At 44.0% G+C, this 13479-nt stretch overlaps 1 protein-coding gene across 1 annotated transcript in view; it reads left to right on the top strand.

Annotated features, from left to right (window-relative positions):
• Positions 1–13479, top strand: part of MAP4K2 (mitogen-activated protein kinase kinase kinase kinase 2) — a 46298-nt gene that overhangs the window by 19088 nt on the left and 13731 nt on the right. Inside the window, exons 9-21 of the mRNA XM_039366139.1 lie at positions 511–642; positions 1775–1837; positions 1929–2010; positions 2790–2897; positions 4168–4246; positions 6164–6222; positions 6965–7008; positions 8480–8518; positions 9595–9631; positions 9731–9896; positions 10136–10248; positions 12048–12089; positions 13108–13192. Coding sequence (XP_039222073.1) covers positions 511–642; positions 1775–1837; positions 1929–2010; positions 2790–2897; positions 4168–4246; positions 6164–6222; positions 6965–7008; positions 8480–8518; positions 9595–9631; positions 9731–9896; positions 10136–10248; positions 12048–12089; positions 13108–13192 — 1049 coding nt within the window. The remainder of the gene's footprint in view (positions 1–510; positions 643–1774; positions 1838–1928; positions 2011–2789; positions 2898–4167; positions 4247–6163; positions 6223–6964; positions 7009–8479; positions 8519–9594; positions 9632–9730; positions 9897–10135; positions 10249–12047; positions 12090–13107; positions 13193–13479) is intronic.

Genomic DNA, 13479 nt, shown 5'->3' with positions numbered 1-13479 from the left:
AACAATGGATGGAAACTAATCAAGGAGAGAAGCAACCTAGAATTAAGGAGAAACTTCCTAACAGTGAGGACAATTAACCAGTGGAACAGCTTGCCACCAGAAATTGTGGGTGCTCCCATCACTGGAGGTTTTTAAGAACAGATGGGACAGCCTCTTGTCTGAAATGATATAGGGACTCCTGCTTAAGCAGGGGGCTGGACTAGAAGACCTCCAAGGTCCCTTCCAATTCTATTCTATTCTATTCTATTCTATTCTATTCTATTCTATTCTATTCTATTCTATTCTATTCTATTCTCTATTCTATTCTATTCTATTCTATTCTATTCTATTCTATTCCATTCCATTCCATTCCATATTCTATTCCATATTCTATTCTATTCTATTCTACTCTACTCTACTCTACTCTACTCTACTCTACTCTACTCTGTTGTATTCTATTCTATTCAAGAGGAAGGTGAGTGTAGTTGTGAGTGTCGCCTTCCTCATCTTGCATTCTTTCTGATTCTCCAGGATGGCACCAGAGGTGGCCGCGGTGGAGAAGAAAGGCGGCTACAACCAGCTGTGCGACATCTGGGCCCTGGGCATCACCGCCATTGAACTGGCCGAGCTGCAGCCCCCACTTTTTGACCTCCACCCCATGAGGTAAGGGAGAGGCTGGCAGAGAGCAAGAGAGTCAATGGGGAGATCGGATTCCTTTAACAACCATGTTACTAACTTCACAACTGCCCCGATTCTCTTAACAACTGTGGCAAGAAAGGTCGTAAAACAGGGCAAAACCTAAGGGTCTCACTTAAGTGGAGGACTAAATGCCATAGAAGGTTTGAACAAGACAAAATAAAACAAAGCAACTGAGCATTTGTGTGAATTCCCCTTTGATTTTGGTGGAATCTTTGAGCATTCTGTAATATCACTACAAATCAGCCAATGAGAGAGAAGAAATTTTGTAGACAAGGGATCAGGGTTTCCTTTTCTTTAAAACAGGGGTCTCCAAACTTGGCCACTGGTTTAAGACTTGTGGACTTCAACTCCCAGAATTCCTCAGCCAGCCAAACTTGGCAACTTTAAGACTTGTGGACTTCAACTCCCAGAATTTCTCAGCCAGCCAAACTTGGCAACTGGTTTAAGACTTGTGGACTTCAACTCCCAGAATTCCTCAGCTAGTCAAACTTGGCAACTGGTTTAAGACTTGTGGACTTCAACTCCCAGAATTTCTCAGCCAGCCAAACTTGGCAACTGGTTTAAGACTTGTGGACTTCAACTCCCAGAATTCCTCAGCTAGTCAAACTTGGCAACTGGTTTAAGACTTGTGGACTTCAATTCCCAGAATTTCTCAGCCAGTCAAACTTGGCAACTTTAAGACTTGCAGACTTCAACTCCCAGAATTCCTCAGCCAGTCAAACTTGGAACTTTAGGACTTCTAGATTTCAACTCCCAGAATTCCTCAGCCAGTCAAACTTGGAACTTTAAGACTTCTAGATTTCAACTCCCAGAATTCCTCAGCCAGTCAAACTTGGAACTTTAGGACTTCTAGATTTCAACTCCCAGAATTTCTCAGCCAGTCAAACTTGGGACTTTAGGACTTGTGGACTTCAATTCCCAGAATTCCTCAGCCAGTCAAACTTGGCAACTTTTAAGACTTCTGGATTATAATTCCTCATGCTGGCTGAGGAATTCTGGGAGTTGAAGTCCACAAGTCTTAAAGTTGTCAAGTTGCTTTAAAAACGAAAGGGAAAAAAAGAAAGAGGTGCTAACTCTGTTTTCTCTTGTCATTCAGGGCTCTGATGTTGATGGCGAAGAGCAACTTCCAGCCTCCAAAGCTAAAAGATAAGGCGTGTTGGTGAGTATGTGGCTGTGTAAGAGACACAATTCTTCTCCCGGGCTACTAGGAATTTTTCTGTTCATCTGCACTTCCTGTTTTATCCCTCCAGGTCTCCCGATTTTCACCAGTTCCTCAAACTCTCTTTGACCAAAAATCCTCGGAAACGGCCGGTGGCAGAAAAACTCTTGCAGGTAACGCCAGGCTGGGAGATGGGTAAAAATTAGCCCACAAAAAAACCCCACTCCAAAATCAAAATTGTCTAGAAACAGCTCAGGAACGGAGATCACACCGTCTCCACTGGGATGGTGGAGCGATCCGTCAGCTGTCATTTTATTTTCCCAGAATACAGGTAGTCCTTGACATACGACCACAATTAAGCCCAACATTTCTGTCACTATGCGAGATTGTTTACTAAGTGAGTTTTGCCCCACTTTACGACCTTTCTGGACACGGTTGTTAAGGGAATCACTGGAGTTGTTAAATTAAGTGACACGGTTGTAAAGCGAATCCGGCTTCCCCATGGACCTTGCTTGTCAGGAGGTCACAAAAAGAGATCATGTGACCCCGTCATAAATAGGAGTCGGTTGCCAAGTGTTTGAATTCCGGTCACATGACCATGAGATGTACTGCAGTGGCCATAAGTGTAAATCACTTTTTTTTCAGTGCCGTTGTAACTTGGAACGGTCACTAAATGAATTGTCGTAAGTCAAGGACTATCTGTATTCTGAGGTAGTGTCACTCCAGGGGATTATGGGATATTTAACTGGACTTCCTGCTTCCCCATTCCAGGAGGCTGTCCCTCTTGGCTAGGTTCATGCCTAAGGCAGCTTCAAGGTATTATGGGAGGTTTTGGGACTGGGGTGCTCCCAGGTGTAGCAAATCTTAGCGTCCCCTTTGGGGAAACGAACTTCCAATGAAAGTCGGGAGCGTTGTTGATCCCGTCGGCTAATGGATCTCTCTTCTGTTCCAGCACCCTTTCGTCTGCCAGCCCTTAGCCCGCGTTTTAGTCATTGAATTACTGGATAAAGCCACAAACCCTGAACTGACCGCTTCCGCCTTGGACGATGGGGATTTTGAGGTGCAGTTGTCGAGTTGTGTTGGGTGCTTCACGATGGGGGGGGGGGCAAGGATGGGAATTAAGTTAATCGCTTTCACTGCAAACTTGGGAAAAGTTCATTCCTTGATACAGAAAAGATGTTGAGACTCTGGAAAAAGTGCAGAGAAGAGCAACAAAGGTGATTAGGGGACTGGAGGCTAAAGCATATAAGGAATTGTTGCTGGAATTGGGTATGTCTAGTCTGATGAAGAGAAGGACGAGGGGGGACAGGATAGCAGTCTTCCAATATCTCAGGGGCTGCCCCAAAGAAGAGGGAGTCAAGCAATTTTCCAAAGCGCCTGAAGGCAGGACAAGAAGCAACGGATGGAAACTAACCAAGGAGAGAAGCAACCTAGAACTAAGGAGGAATTTCCTGACAGTGAGAACAATTAGCCAGTGGAACAACCTGCCTCCAGAAGCGGTGAATGCTCCAACACTGGAAGTTTTTAAGAAGAGACTGGACAGCCATTTGTCCAAAATGGTATAGGATTTCCTGCCTGAGCAGGGGGTTGGACTAGATGGCCTCCAAGTCCCTTCCAGCTTCTATTCTATTCTATTCTATTCTATTCTATTCTATTCTATTCTTCTATTCTATTCTTAGTTTCTATTCCATTCCATTCCATATTCTATATTCTATTCTATTCCATTCCATTCCATTCTATTCTATTCTATTCTATTCTATTCTATTCTATTCTTATTTTCTATTCTATTCCATTCCATTCCATTCTATATCCTATTCTATTCTACTTTCTAATCCATTCCATCCATTCTATATTCTATTCTATTCTATTCTTCTACTTTCTTTTCCATTCCATTCTATATTCTATTCTATTCTATTCTATTCTATTCTATTCTATTCTATTCTATTCTTAGTTTCTATTCCATTCCATTCCATATTCTATATTCTATTCTATTCCATTCTATTCTATTCTATTCTTACTTTCTATTCTGTTCCATTCCATTCTATATTCTATTCTATTCTATTCTATTCTATTCTATTCTATTCTATTCTATTCTATTCTATTCCTATTATTCTATTCTGTAGTTAAGATTGAGAAGCAACTATTCTATGCCATTCTATGTCAATCTTGCCTCTGATGACAATGATTGAATGAATGTAAGCTGGGGTTTTTTTTTAGGGCAAAACAGACTGCCATCTCGAAGGGCGCCGTTGTGCTTTGAACAGGATATTTTTATTATATTGGAAACAAACAAACAAACAAACAAAAAATGTCTTTCCCTCCCAATTCAGGCTTATGACGTTTTTCCCGATAAAATCTGCTCCAGTAAGCCACGTGGCCCGGCAGAAGGCACCCTGTCAGAAATCCAGCGTAAGTCATTCAGTTTAACCCATATGTCAGAATTCCTTTCTGGTGCGTATGTACGTTTGCATGCAAGGCATGGCTGCGCTAACACATTTTTCTAAGACGTGGGAGGCCTGGCTAGAGAGAGAAGATTATGTGGGGAAGAAATGATGCCCTGGAGAAGGATGGAATTAAGGTCCTGCACTTGGGCCAGGAAAACCAGATGCACAGGTACAGGTGAGGCGGTACCTGGCTCAACAGCAGTGGGTGTGGGAGGGATCCAGGTTGTCCTAGTGGACAACGTCTTTTGTTTTTTGTTTTTTCTACTTGGAAAGGTCTTCTGGTTTCACAATTTTTATTTAGTTTATCAAAATATGAAACACAGAAATACAAAGAAAAGTGGCAATCAGGGTAAAATAACGGAGGAAAAAGGGAAGAGTCAAAAGTGTAGGGGAGAGGGGAGAAAAAGGGAAAAAACATTGACTTACAATAACATGAAAGCACAACGTTTTAGTTTTATATCAGGGGTAGTCAACCTTGGCTCTTTTATGACTCGTGGACTTCAATTCCCAGAATTCCTGAGCCAGCTTAGCTGGCTCAGGAATTCTGGGAGTTGAAGTCCACGAGTCATAAAAGAGCCAAGGTTGACTACCCCCGTTTTATATAATAACACGTACTAGCCATTTCCATAACCACAAACCTAAGTCATCGGCAAAACCCAAAATCAGAGTTTGGTTTTTTTGGACACATCAAGCACAAAGCCCAGAAGCGGTTTCCAAATGGAAACCAAGTTAATTGTGTTCTTTTCTTTAATCAAAGCAAGTCAGTCTAGTAAACCACCACTTCTGTATGAGCCAGCCGTGTGCTGCAGCTGCCAAAAAGGCCAACTCAGTGCTAGGCTGCATCAACAGAGGGATAGAATCAAGATCACGTGAAGTGTTAATACCACTTTATAATGTCGTGGTAAGGCCACGCTTGGAATACTGCATCCAGTTTTGGTCACCGCGATGTAAAAAAGATGTTGAGACTCTAGAAAGAGTGCAGAGAAGAGCAACAAAGGTGATTAGGGGACTGGAGGCTAAAGCATGTAAGGAACGGTTGCTAGTTTAATGAAGAGAAGGGCGAGGGGGGAGAGGATAGCAGTCTTCCAATATCTCAGGGGCTGCCCCAAAGAAAAGGGAGTCAAGCTATTCTCCAAAACACCTAAAAGCAAAATAAGAAGCAACGGATGGAAACTAATCAAGGAGAGAAGCAACTTAGAACTAAGGAGAACTTTCCTGATAGAACAATTAACCAGTGGAACAACCTGCCTCCAAAAGTGGTGAATAGTCCAAAACTGGAAGTTTTTAAGAAGAGATTGGACATCCATTTGTCTGAAATGGTATAGAGTTTCCTGGCTGAGCAGGGGGTTGGACTAGATGACCTCCAAGGTCCCTTCCAACTTTATTATTGTAGGTAGAAGATCATTAGAGAAGCAACCTAGAATTAAGAAGAAATTTCCTGACAGTGAGAACAATTAACTGGTGGAACAGCTTCCCTCCGGAAGTTGTGGGTGCTGCTATACTGGAGCTTTTTAAGAAGACATTGGACAGCCATTTGTCTAAAATGGGATAGGGTCTCCTGCTTGAGCAGGGGGTTGGACTAGATGACCTCCAAGATCCCTCCCAGCGCTTATAATTCTATAATGCAGGATAAGAAATGTAAAACATTTTTTTCCCCTAAAGAACTCAGCTCCGTTGAGGGATCTTCATGCAACCTCGCTTGTGGTTACTAATCTTGGCAGATTGTGATCCAAAGTCAGGACAAAATGGCCCACTTTTCTAATTCCTTGTTGCATTCCTTGCAAAGGACCTTTAAAATCTGGGGTTTTGAGTTTTCAAAACCAGTGAGTGGACTCTCATCTCTGCCTCTCTGGCTGATCCTTAAATTGTTCCTGTTTTCCAGTTAACCAGGTTAAATTCGGCCCCCCGCTAAGGAAAGAAACAGAGCCGTGGAGCAACCCAGTAAGTGGCCTTCACAAGTGTGTATCTGTGTTGACCTATTGTTTAACCCTTGCGTGAATCCAGCCACGGTCAATTTGTAAAACGTGGTTTGTAGCTGAGAGTATCAATCCTTTAACGGGTGCCGAAACAAACGGGGCTTTAGAATTCTTCGTGCATAACGTAAGTTGGTAGTTTTCCTTTGGAGAAATGCTTTGGGAAGATAGTCAAAAACCTCTTTTCTCCTTCCAGTTTGCCGGATATGGAATACAGGCAGTCCTCAACTTATAACAGTTCATTTAGTGACCGTTCAAAGTCACAACGGCTCTGAAAAAAGGGACTTATGACCATTTTTCACGCTTAACAACCGTTGCAGCATCCCCGTGGCCATGTGATAAAAATTCAGATGCTTGACAACTGTTTATGACGGTCGCAGTGTCCCGGGGGGGGGTCACGTGATTCCCTTTTACGACCTTCTGACAAGGGGGAAGCCAGATTAGTTTAACAACCATGTCACTAGCTTAACAACTGCAATGATTCACTTAACAACTGGGGCAAAAAAAAGTTTGTAAAATGGGGCAAAACTCCCCTAACAACGGCCTTGCTTAGCAACAGGAATTTTGCGTTGCTAAATTGCGGCCGTAATTTGAGGATTACGCGTATGCTCCCATCAGTTCTTTTTTTTTTTTGAAGGCCAGGGTAGGAAATGAAGCAGTCCGCCTTCATTTTGGCCTGTTTAATATGAATTATTTTGTCTCTTTTGCAGACGGAAGAAGAGGAAGAGAATTGGATGGTGCTTGGAGACGGAGAGTAAGGAATTTAGGGGAGCAGCAAAGGTGGGGTGGGGGTGCTTTTCCTCCCCTCCTCCCATCCCCACCCTGCCTGGGCCATGGACCTGCCCTCGTGGCAAAGTGTGAAAACACGGGCAGCTAATTTCTGCCACTTTGAAACTCTTAAGCTGAGTTCACGCTGTCTAAACCCGGGCTGGCTGCAGAATGCCAATTGGGATCAAACGATGTTGTCTTAAGCATGCTGCGCAAACAGAGACATGAAGTTTTGTTAATTCAGGGTTTGCACAAAGCCTGTGTTGTGTAGTGGGGTTTGATTCCACGCTGGTGGGTGGCCCAAACCCAGCCAATTCGTGGTTTGGCTAATAAACCCCGATGGATGCCTATGGAGATTCTCCGTCATCCATGTCATGGTTATCCCAAAAGTGTTTTTTTTTTTTTTTTTCAAAAGGCAACTGGACTTTGTCCTTGAAGATGTTTATTTATTTATTTATTTATTAATAAAATTTATATGCCGCCTATTCCCTAGGGACTCAGGGCGGCGTACAAAATTAAAACAATAAATATAACAATAAAAATAAATGCATTCATACAGCATGTCCCAATCGTATCCCGGCACCCCCCAGGGACATCAACCCCAGGCCTGCCGGAACAGGAGAGTTTTAATGGCTTTCTTGAAGGCCGGCAAGGTGGGAGTAGTTCGAATCTTGGGGGGGAAGTTGATTCCACCACGTCGGAGCCACCACAGAAAAGGCCCTTCCCCGAGGGCCCGCCAGCCGACATTGTCTGACTGATGGGACCTGAAGGAGGCCCAATCTGTGGGACCTCACCGGTCTCTGGGAACTATGCAGCAGTATGCGGTCCTGTAAGTAACCTGGTCCTAAGCCATGAAGGGCTTTAAAGGTGATAACCAACACCTTGTTTTGCTTGTCGCCCAAGAAGCTTCTTCAGTTCTGACTGGGGAATGGGGAAATGGAAAGAGTTATGTTCTTTGCAGTCATCTGGTCATTAGTACTCTTTCTGAGAGCCGTTGAGGCCACTTGGAGGTGTATCTGTGCTCCCAGGGTCACCTGAAGAGTGCAACTGGATGTGGAACCTCCCTGGAACTGCTGAAAGGAGTTTCAGTGTGTTCGTTGTGTTGACAACACAGTCCTTTCAGCACTTCCAAGAAGGCCCCACACCCATTTGAACTATTCAGGGGCCCCTGAGGGTGCAGATAAACCTCCAAGTGGCCTCAACGACTCTCAAGAGAGAATACCAACGACCCGATGACTGCAAGGAATATACATCCTTCCGTCCTCCACTGTTGAGTCAGAACTGAAGAAGCTTCTTGGACGAGAAGGGAAACGTCTTCAGGGAAAAACAAGGAAGTCCAGTTGTCTTTTGAAAAAGCACCTTTGGGTAAACCCTGAGGGGGGCAAACTGTGGCTTGGTGTGATGCGCAGACCGAACGACTGATGGGTAACTTAGCACCATGTTTCCCCCTTCCTTAGGAGCTTGCTTCAGTCTGTCGAAGAGGCCCTGGAAGAGAGGTAAGAGGCGGCGGAGAGCAATTTAGAAACTCTGGGGAGCTAGCAGAGTTCTTCCTTAGACAGGCCAACATTAAACCCGGTGGGTTGTCTCCTGTTCCCAATAAAACGTTTAAACGACCGCCTTGCCCAGCTCAGCATCTTTTGGGGGGCCATCTTGGTGGTGGCCTCAATATGGCTGCCACCCAAACCAGGTGAGACTCGGGTTATGATCACAATTGAGAACAGAATTCTGTTGCTAATCAAGGCGGCCGTTAAGGGGGTTGTGCTGTTCTGTTCTGTTCTATATTCTAATTCTATTCTTTATTCTGTTCTGTTCTATTCTATTCTGTTCCTATCACATTACTCTCCTATTCTATTCTATTCTATTCTATTCTATTCTATTCTATTCCATCCCATCCCATATTCTATTCTATTCTATTCTATTCTATTCTATTCTATTCTATTCCATCCCATATTCTATTCTATTCCTATTCTATTCTATTCTATTCTATCCCATCCCATATTCTATTCTATTCTATTCTATTCTATTCTATTCTATTCTATCCCATCCCATATTCTATTCTATTCTATTCTATTCCATCCCATCCCATATTCTATTCTATTCCATTCCATCCCATCCCATATTCTATTCTATTCTATTCTATTAATGGCCCAGTGGTTAGAATGCAGTATTGCAGGCTACACTCTGACCACTGCCACTAGTTTGATCTTGACCAGCTCAAGATTGACTCAGCCTTCCATCCTTCCGAGGTCGGTAAAATGAGGATCCAGATTGTTGGGGGCAAGAGGCTGACCCTGTAAACCGCTTAGAGAGGGCTGTGAAGCATCGTGAAGCAGTATATAGGTCTAAGTGCTATTGCTACTTCCCGTGCAAAAACTTCAGAACTGGCTTTGCTTCTTCTGCCCCTATGTGGAATTATCAGCAAAGTTATACTCTTGGTAAAATAATGTCCCAAGAGCTTCTTTGGCTGCATATGCCAACGGGACGGTTGACATCTTTCAACTTTTCTCCATTCTTTTATTCTGCTTCTATTTTATTTGTTTATTTATTTTAAAAAATGTCTTTTCTTCCATAGGAGTCTAACGATCCGCCCGGCACGTCCTACGGATCAGGTATGGTTCTGGGGTCTCCAAACAGCACCAGTTCCTTGAAACAGCCACTTCCTTTTCATTCTGCAAATATTTCTGTTTTTTTTTTTTTTTTCCCTGCAGACCCAGGAAGAACAGCAGACCGATGGACTTGGGGAAGATTTTTCCAGCACTATCAAAAGAGGCCCTTTTTGGGATTTCCTCAACCTGGAGCTCTCCTATAAGGCTCCTTGGGAACAGGATGGGGAGCGCGCGGATCTAGAGGGGCCGAGGGGCCACACTGTCCCAGGTAAAGAGGAACGAGGAGATTCAGCATCTTTCTCTTTGCATTCCGAGACTTAAGTGATCATCAGATGCTCTCACGCTGCGGATCCATACGACCGACCATTTATTTGATAAAGAGGCATATTTATGTCTAGTGCAGAGGTGGCCAAAACCTGGCCCCTTTTAAGACTTGTGGACTTCAACTCCCAGAATCCCTCGGGCAGCAGCTTGAAGTTGCTTTTGTTATTTATCTTTTGACAATAGGCAACGGGGCGTTTGGTGGGACGCCAGACCCTCCGGGGGTGGATTCTTCCAAACCTGCAGACTGCCTGCTCTCCACTGAGTGGGCCACGATGAAGAAGAAGGAGGAAGCTACTGTAAGTGTGATCAAATCAGGATGTTTCACACCGAGTTGGGCAGGGCAGTCAGATTCCTCCAAGAATGTTGTTGTTGTTAATTGCGAAGTTGTGTCCGACCCATCGCGACCCCATGGACAACGTTCCTCCAGGTCTTCCTGTCCTCTGCCATCTTCTGGAGTCCATTTAAGTTCACACCTACTGCTTCAGAGACTCCATCCAGCCATCTCATTCTCTGTCGTCCCTTTTTTCTATTTCCTCCAAGAATGGCTGGCTTTTATTTTATTCATTTATCCAATTTCAATACGCCCCAGGCAATTTACCGATAAAGCAGCCTAGTGATGGAAAAGCTAGAAATAAGAGCAAGTTAAAAGCCAGACGGAAACCAAGTTAAAAGGGGCAATTACGAAAGCCTTAGGAAAAAAAAATATATCCGTGCAGATAAACAGCCAGCTTTTTATCCCTACCTACCACACAGGGGTCCCCAATTTTGGCAACTTTAAGACCTGTGGACTTCAACTCCCAGAATTCCCCAACCAGCATAAATAACTGGCTGGGGAATTCTGATCGATAGCTGAATCACGGCAGTTGTTAAGTTAGCCACACAGTTGTTAAATTAGTCTGGCTCCCCCGTTTATTTTGCTTGTCGGAAAGTCGCAAAAGGGGATAACATGACCCCCCCCCCCCAGGACACTGCAACCGTCATAAGTACATGCCAGTTGCAATTTTGATCATGTGAGCACGGGGATGCTGCTACCGTTGTGTGAGAAATAGTCAATTTTTTCAATGCTGTTGAACCTTTGAACAGTCACTAAATCAAAGCTGGTAAGTCAGGGGTCTTCAAACGTGGCCCTTTTAGGACTTGTGGATTTCAACTCCCAGAATTCCTCAGCCAGGCACACGTGCCTGGCTGAGGAATTCTGGGAGTTGAAGTCCACAAGTCCTAAAAGGGCCACGTTTGAAGACCCCTATTGTAAGCCGAGGACCACCTGTAGAGAATAGAACGTGGGCTTCTCCTGGATGGCTCCAGAGGGCAGGGCCAGAATTATCAGGATAAAATGGCAAGCAAGGAGATTCAAGTTAGACTTTGAAAGGAAGTGGCTGATTGTATGAGCTGTCAGCCTGTGGAACAACCTGCCACAAGCAGTTGTGAGCTCTCCTTTGTAGAGGTTTTCCAACAGAGGCTGGATGGGCATCTGTCTGGGATGCTGTAGAGCAGCGGTTCTCAACCTGTGGGTTGGGACCCCATTTGGAGTCGAATGACCATTTCACGGGAGTCGCCAAACAATGCAGTCCGCCATTTCCCCCCCCCCCCTTTTCCTTAGCTGTGCTCCTCCCTTTTATTCTATCGGCTTTTGAAAGCCAATAGAATAGACTCTCTTGAATACAGTCTAATTCTATTGGCTTTCAAAAGCCAATAGGAATTGTCCAGGCTGTCTCTGCCCTGCTGAGCCCGCCAAAAGTCCCATTCTGCAAACAGTGATGCACCAGTTGAGTAGTCCTCGACTTACGACCGGTTGAGTAGTCCTCAACTTACGACCGGTTGGGGGGTCGCAGCATTAAAAAGGTTGAGAACCACTGCTGTAGAAAATCCTGAACTGAGCGGGAGGCTGGACTAGAAGACCTCTTAAGTTCCCTTTTTTGGGAACTTTTTGATTTTGTGAAAGGAGTCCCACCAAAGCAGGAAGATTAAGTCTGTGGTTGAGCGAGGAATGGGATTAGAGACAGCCTTGTTTCTTCTTATTATTAAAAAAATAATAATGGGAACTTTAAAAAAAATGTTCCTTTAATGCTACCCTCTCTGTCCATCATCTTTTCAGAGGTTGCTGTGCCATGGATTGCCTCCTACACCCAAAGTTCATGTAAGTTTTGTTTGCTTCTTTCCTACCGACAGGAATTCCTGGATTGATTTATCTGTTTAGCGCAGGGGTCTTCAAACAGCGTGCCTGGCTGAGGAATTCTGGGAGTTGAAGTCCACAAGTCCTAAAAGGGCCAAGTTTGAAGACCCCTGATTTAGCATATATGGCATATCATACAGGGACTAGCAATCCCTATTAACCATTCACCTGGATTAGTAAAAGGTAACAAAATACAAATATTTAAAAAGATCTGCGTTCAGATGCTCCTCTGTCTTCGAATAAAACGTTCCAATACGTGCTCAGAATTGTTTTTTCTTTTATTTGTTGTCTGTTTTTGTTTTATGTATTTAGTTTGTTGTGATGTTCAAGCCCATGTTCAAATAAAGTCCAGGAGTCCCTGGAACTTATATTTTAACACAAGCCAATTTTAGTTGCTACTTTCCAACTGAACTGAATCGGAAAGCAACCAGCTTTTTTTTCCCACCCACTGAATCTGGCAAGGAAAAAAGCCAGGCCCTCAAATCAGTGTGTTGATAAGGGAGAAATGGATATCATTTTTTTAAAAAAAGGAAAATATGTTTCAGGGAACAGCTAGGGTGTGTTATTTAAAGCCAGTGGTGTGTATTTCGGGGGCTGTGAGTTTGTGTGGTGCGTGACGAATACTGTAAAATGTGAAAATAAGCTGAAATGAACTTTTGCCTGGAGACAACGCAGGTGGGCGGCTTTGCAAAATGCTTGGGTGCAAACTGTGAAAATTTGGCAGTTTTGCTCACTTGGAGGGGTTAGAAAAGTCTAAAATCTGATTATGACTACAATGGGGGCGTGGGGGGGGGGGCGGAAACTATGGCCTTTTTATGATCTGTGGACTTCAACTTCCAGAATTCCTGAGCCAGATTTGATCTGAAGTCTAAACATGAGATAAAAAGCACTGTAGAACGGAGGAGTAAATCTCAGTCATTTCCTGCACACACACACACAGACACAACCCAGTATCCAAATATTCCATTTCCTCCTTTCCCAGATGGGAGCCTGTTTTTCCAAAGTTTTCAACGGCTGCCCGCTGAAGATCAACTCAGCTACAACGTGGATCCACCCGGAAACACGAGGTAGAGATTTATTTCGTGTTGATTTCTGCAACTGACATTCCGTCAAAAAGATGGCAGACATAACGGTCTTTCTCCACCTTGATACGTTAAGAGGTGTGGACTTCAACTCCCAGAATTCCCCAGCTAGAATGCTTTAAAATGGGCGGACTTCAACTCCCAGAAATACCCTGCCAGCATGCTGGCTAAGGACTTCTGGGAATTGAAGTCCACACATCTTAAAAATTGGCAAGGTTGAGAAACACAGATGCAATTTTTTCTCCACAATATCAGCCCTCAGGGCAGGTTGG

The sequence above is a fragment of the Crotalus tigris genome, unplaced genomic scaffold (genome assembly GCF_016545835.1).
Source record: "Crotalus tigris isolate CLP2741 ecotype Arizona unplaced genomic scaffold, ASM1654583v1 scf7180000020245.1906669, whole genome shotgun sequence".
NCBI lineage: Eukaryota > Metazoa > Chordata > Lepidosauria > Squamata > Viperidae > Crotalus > Crotalus tigris.
This window is presented reverse-complemented; position numbering and strand designations above follow the sequence as displayed.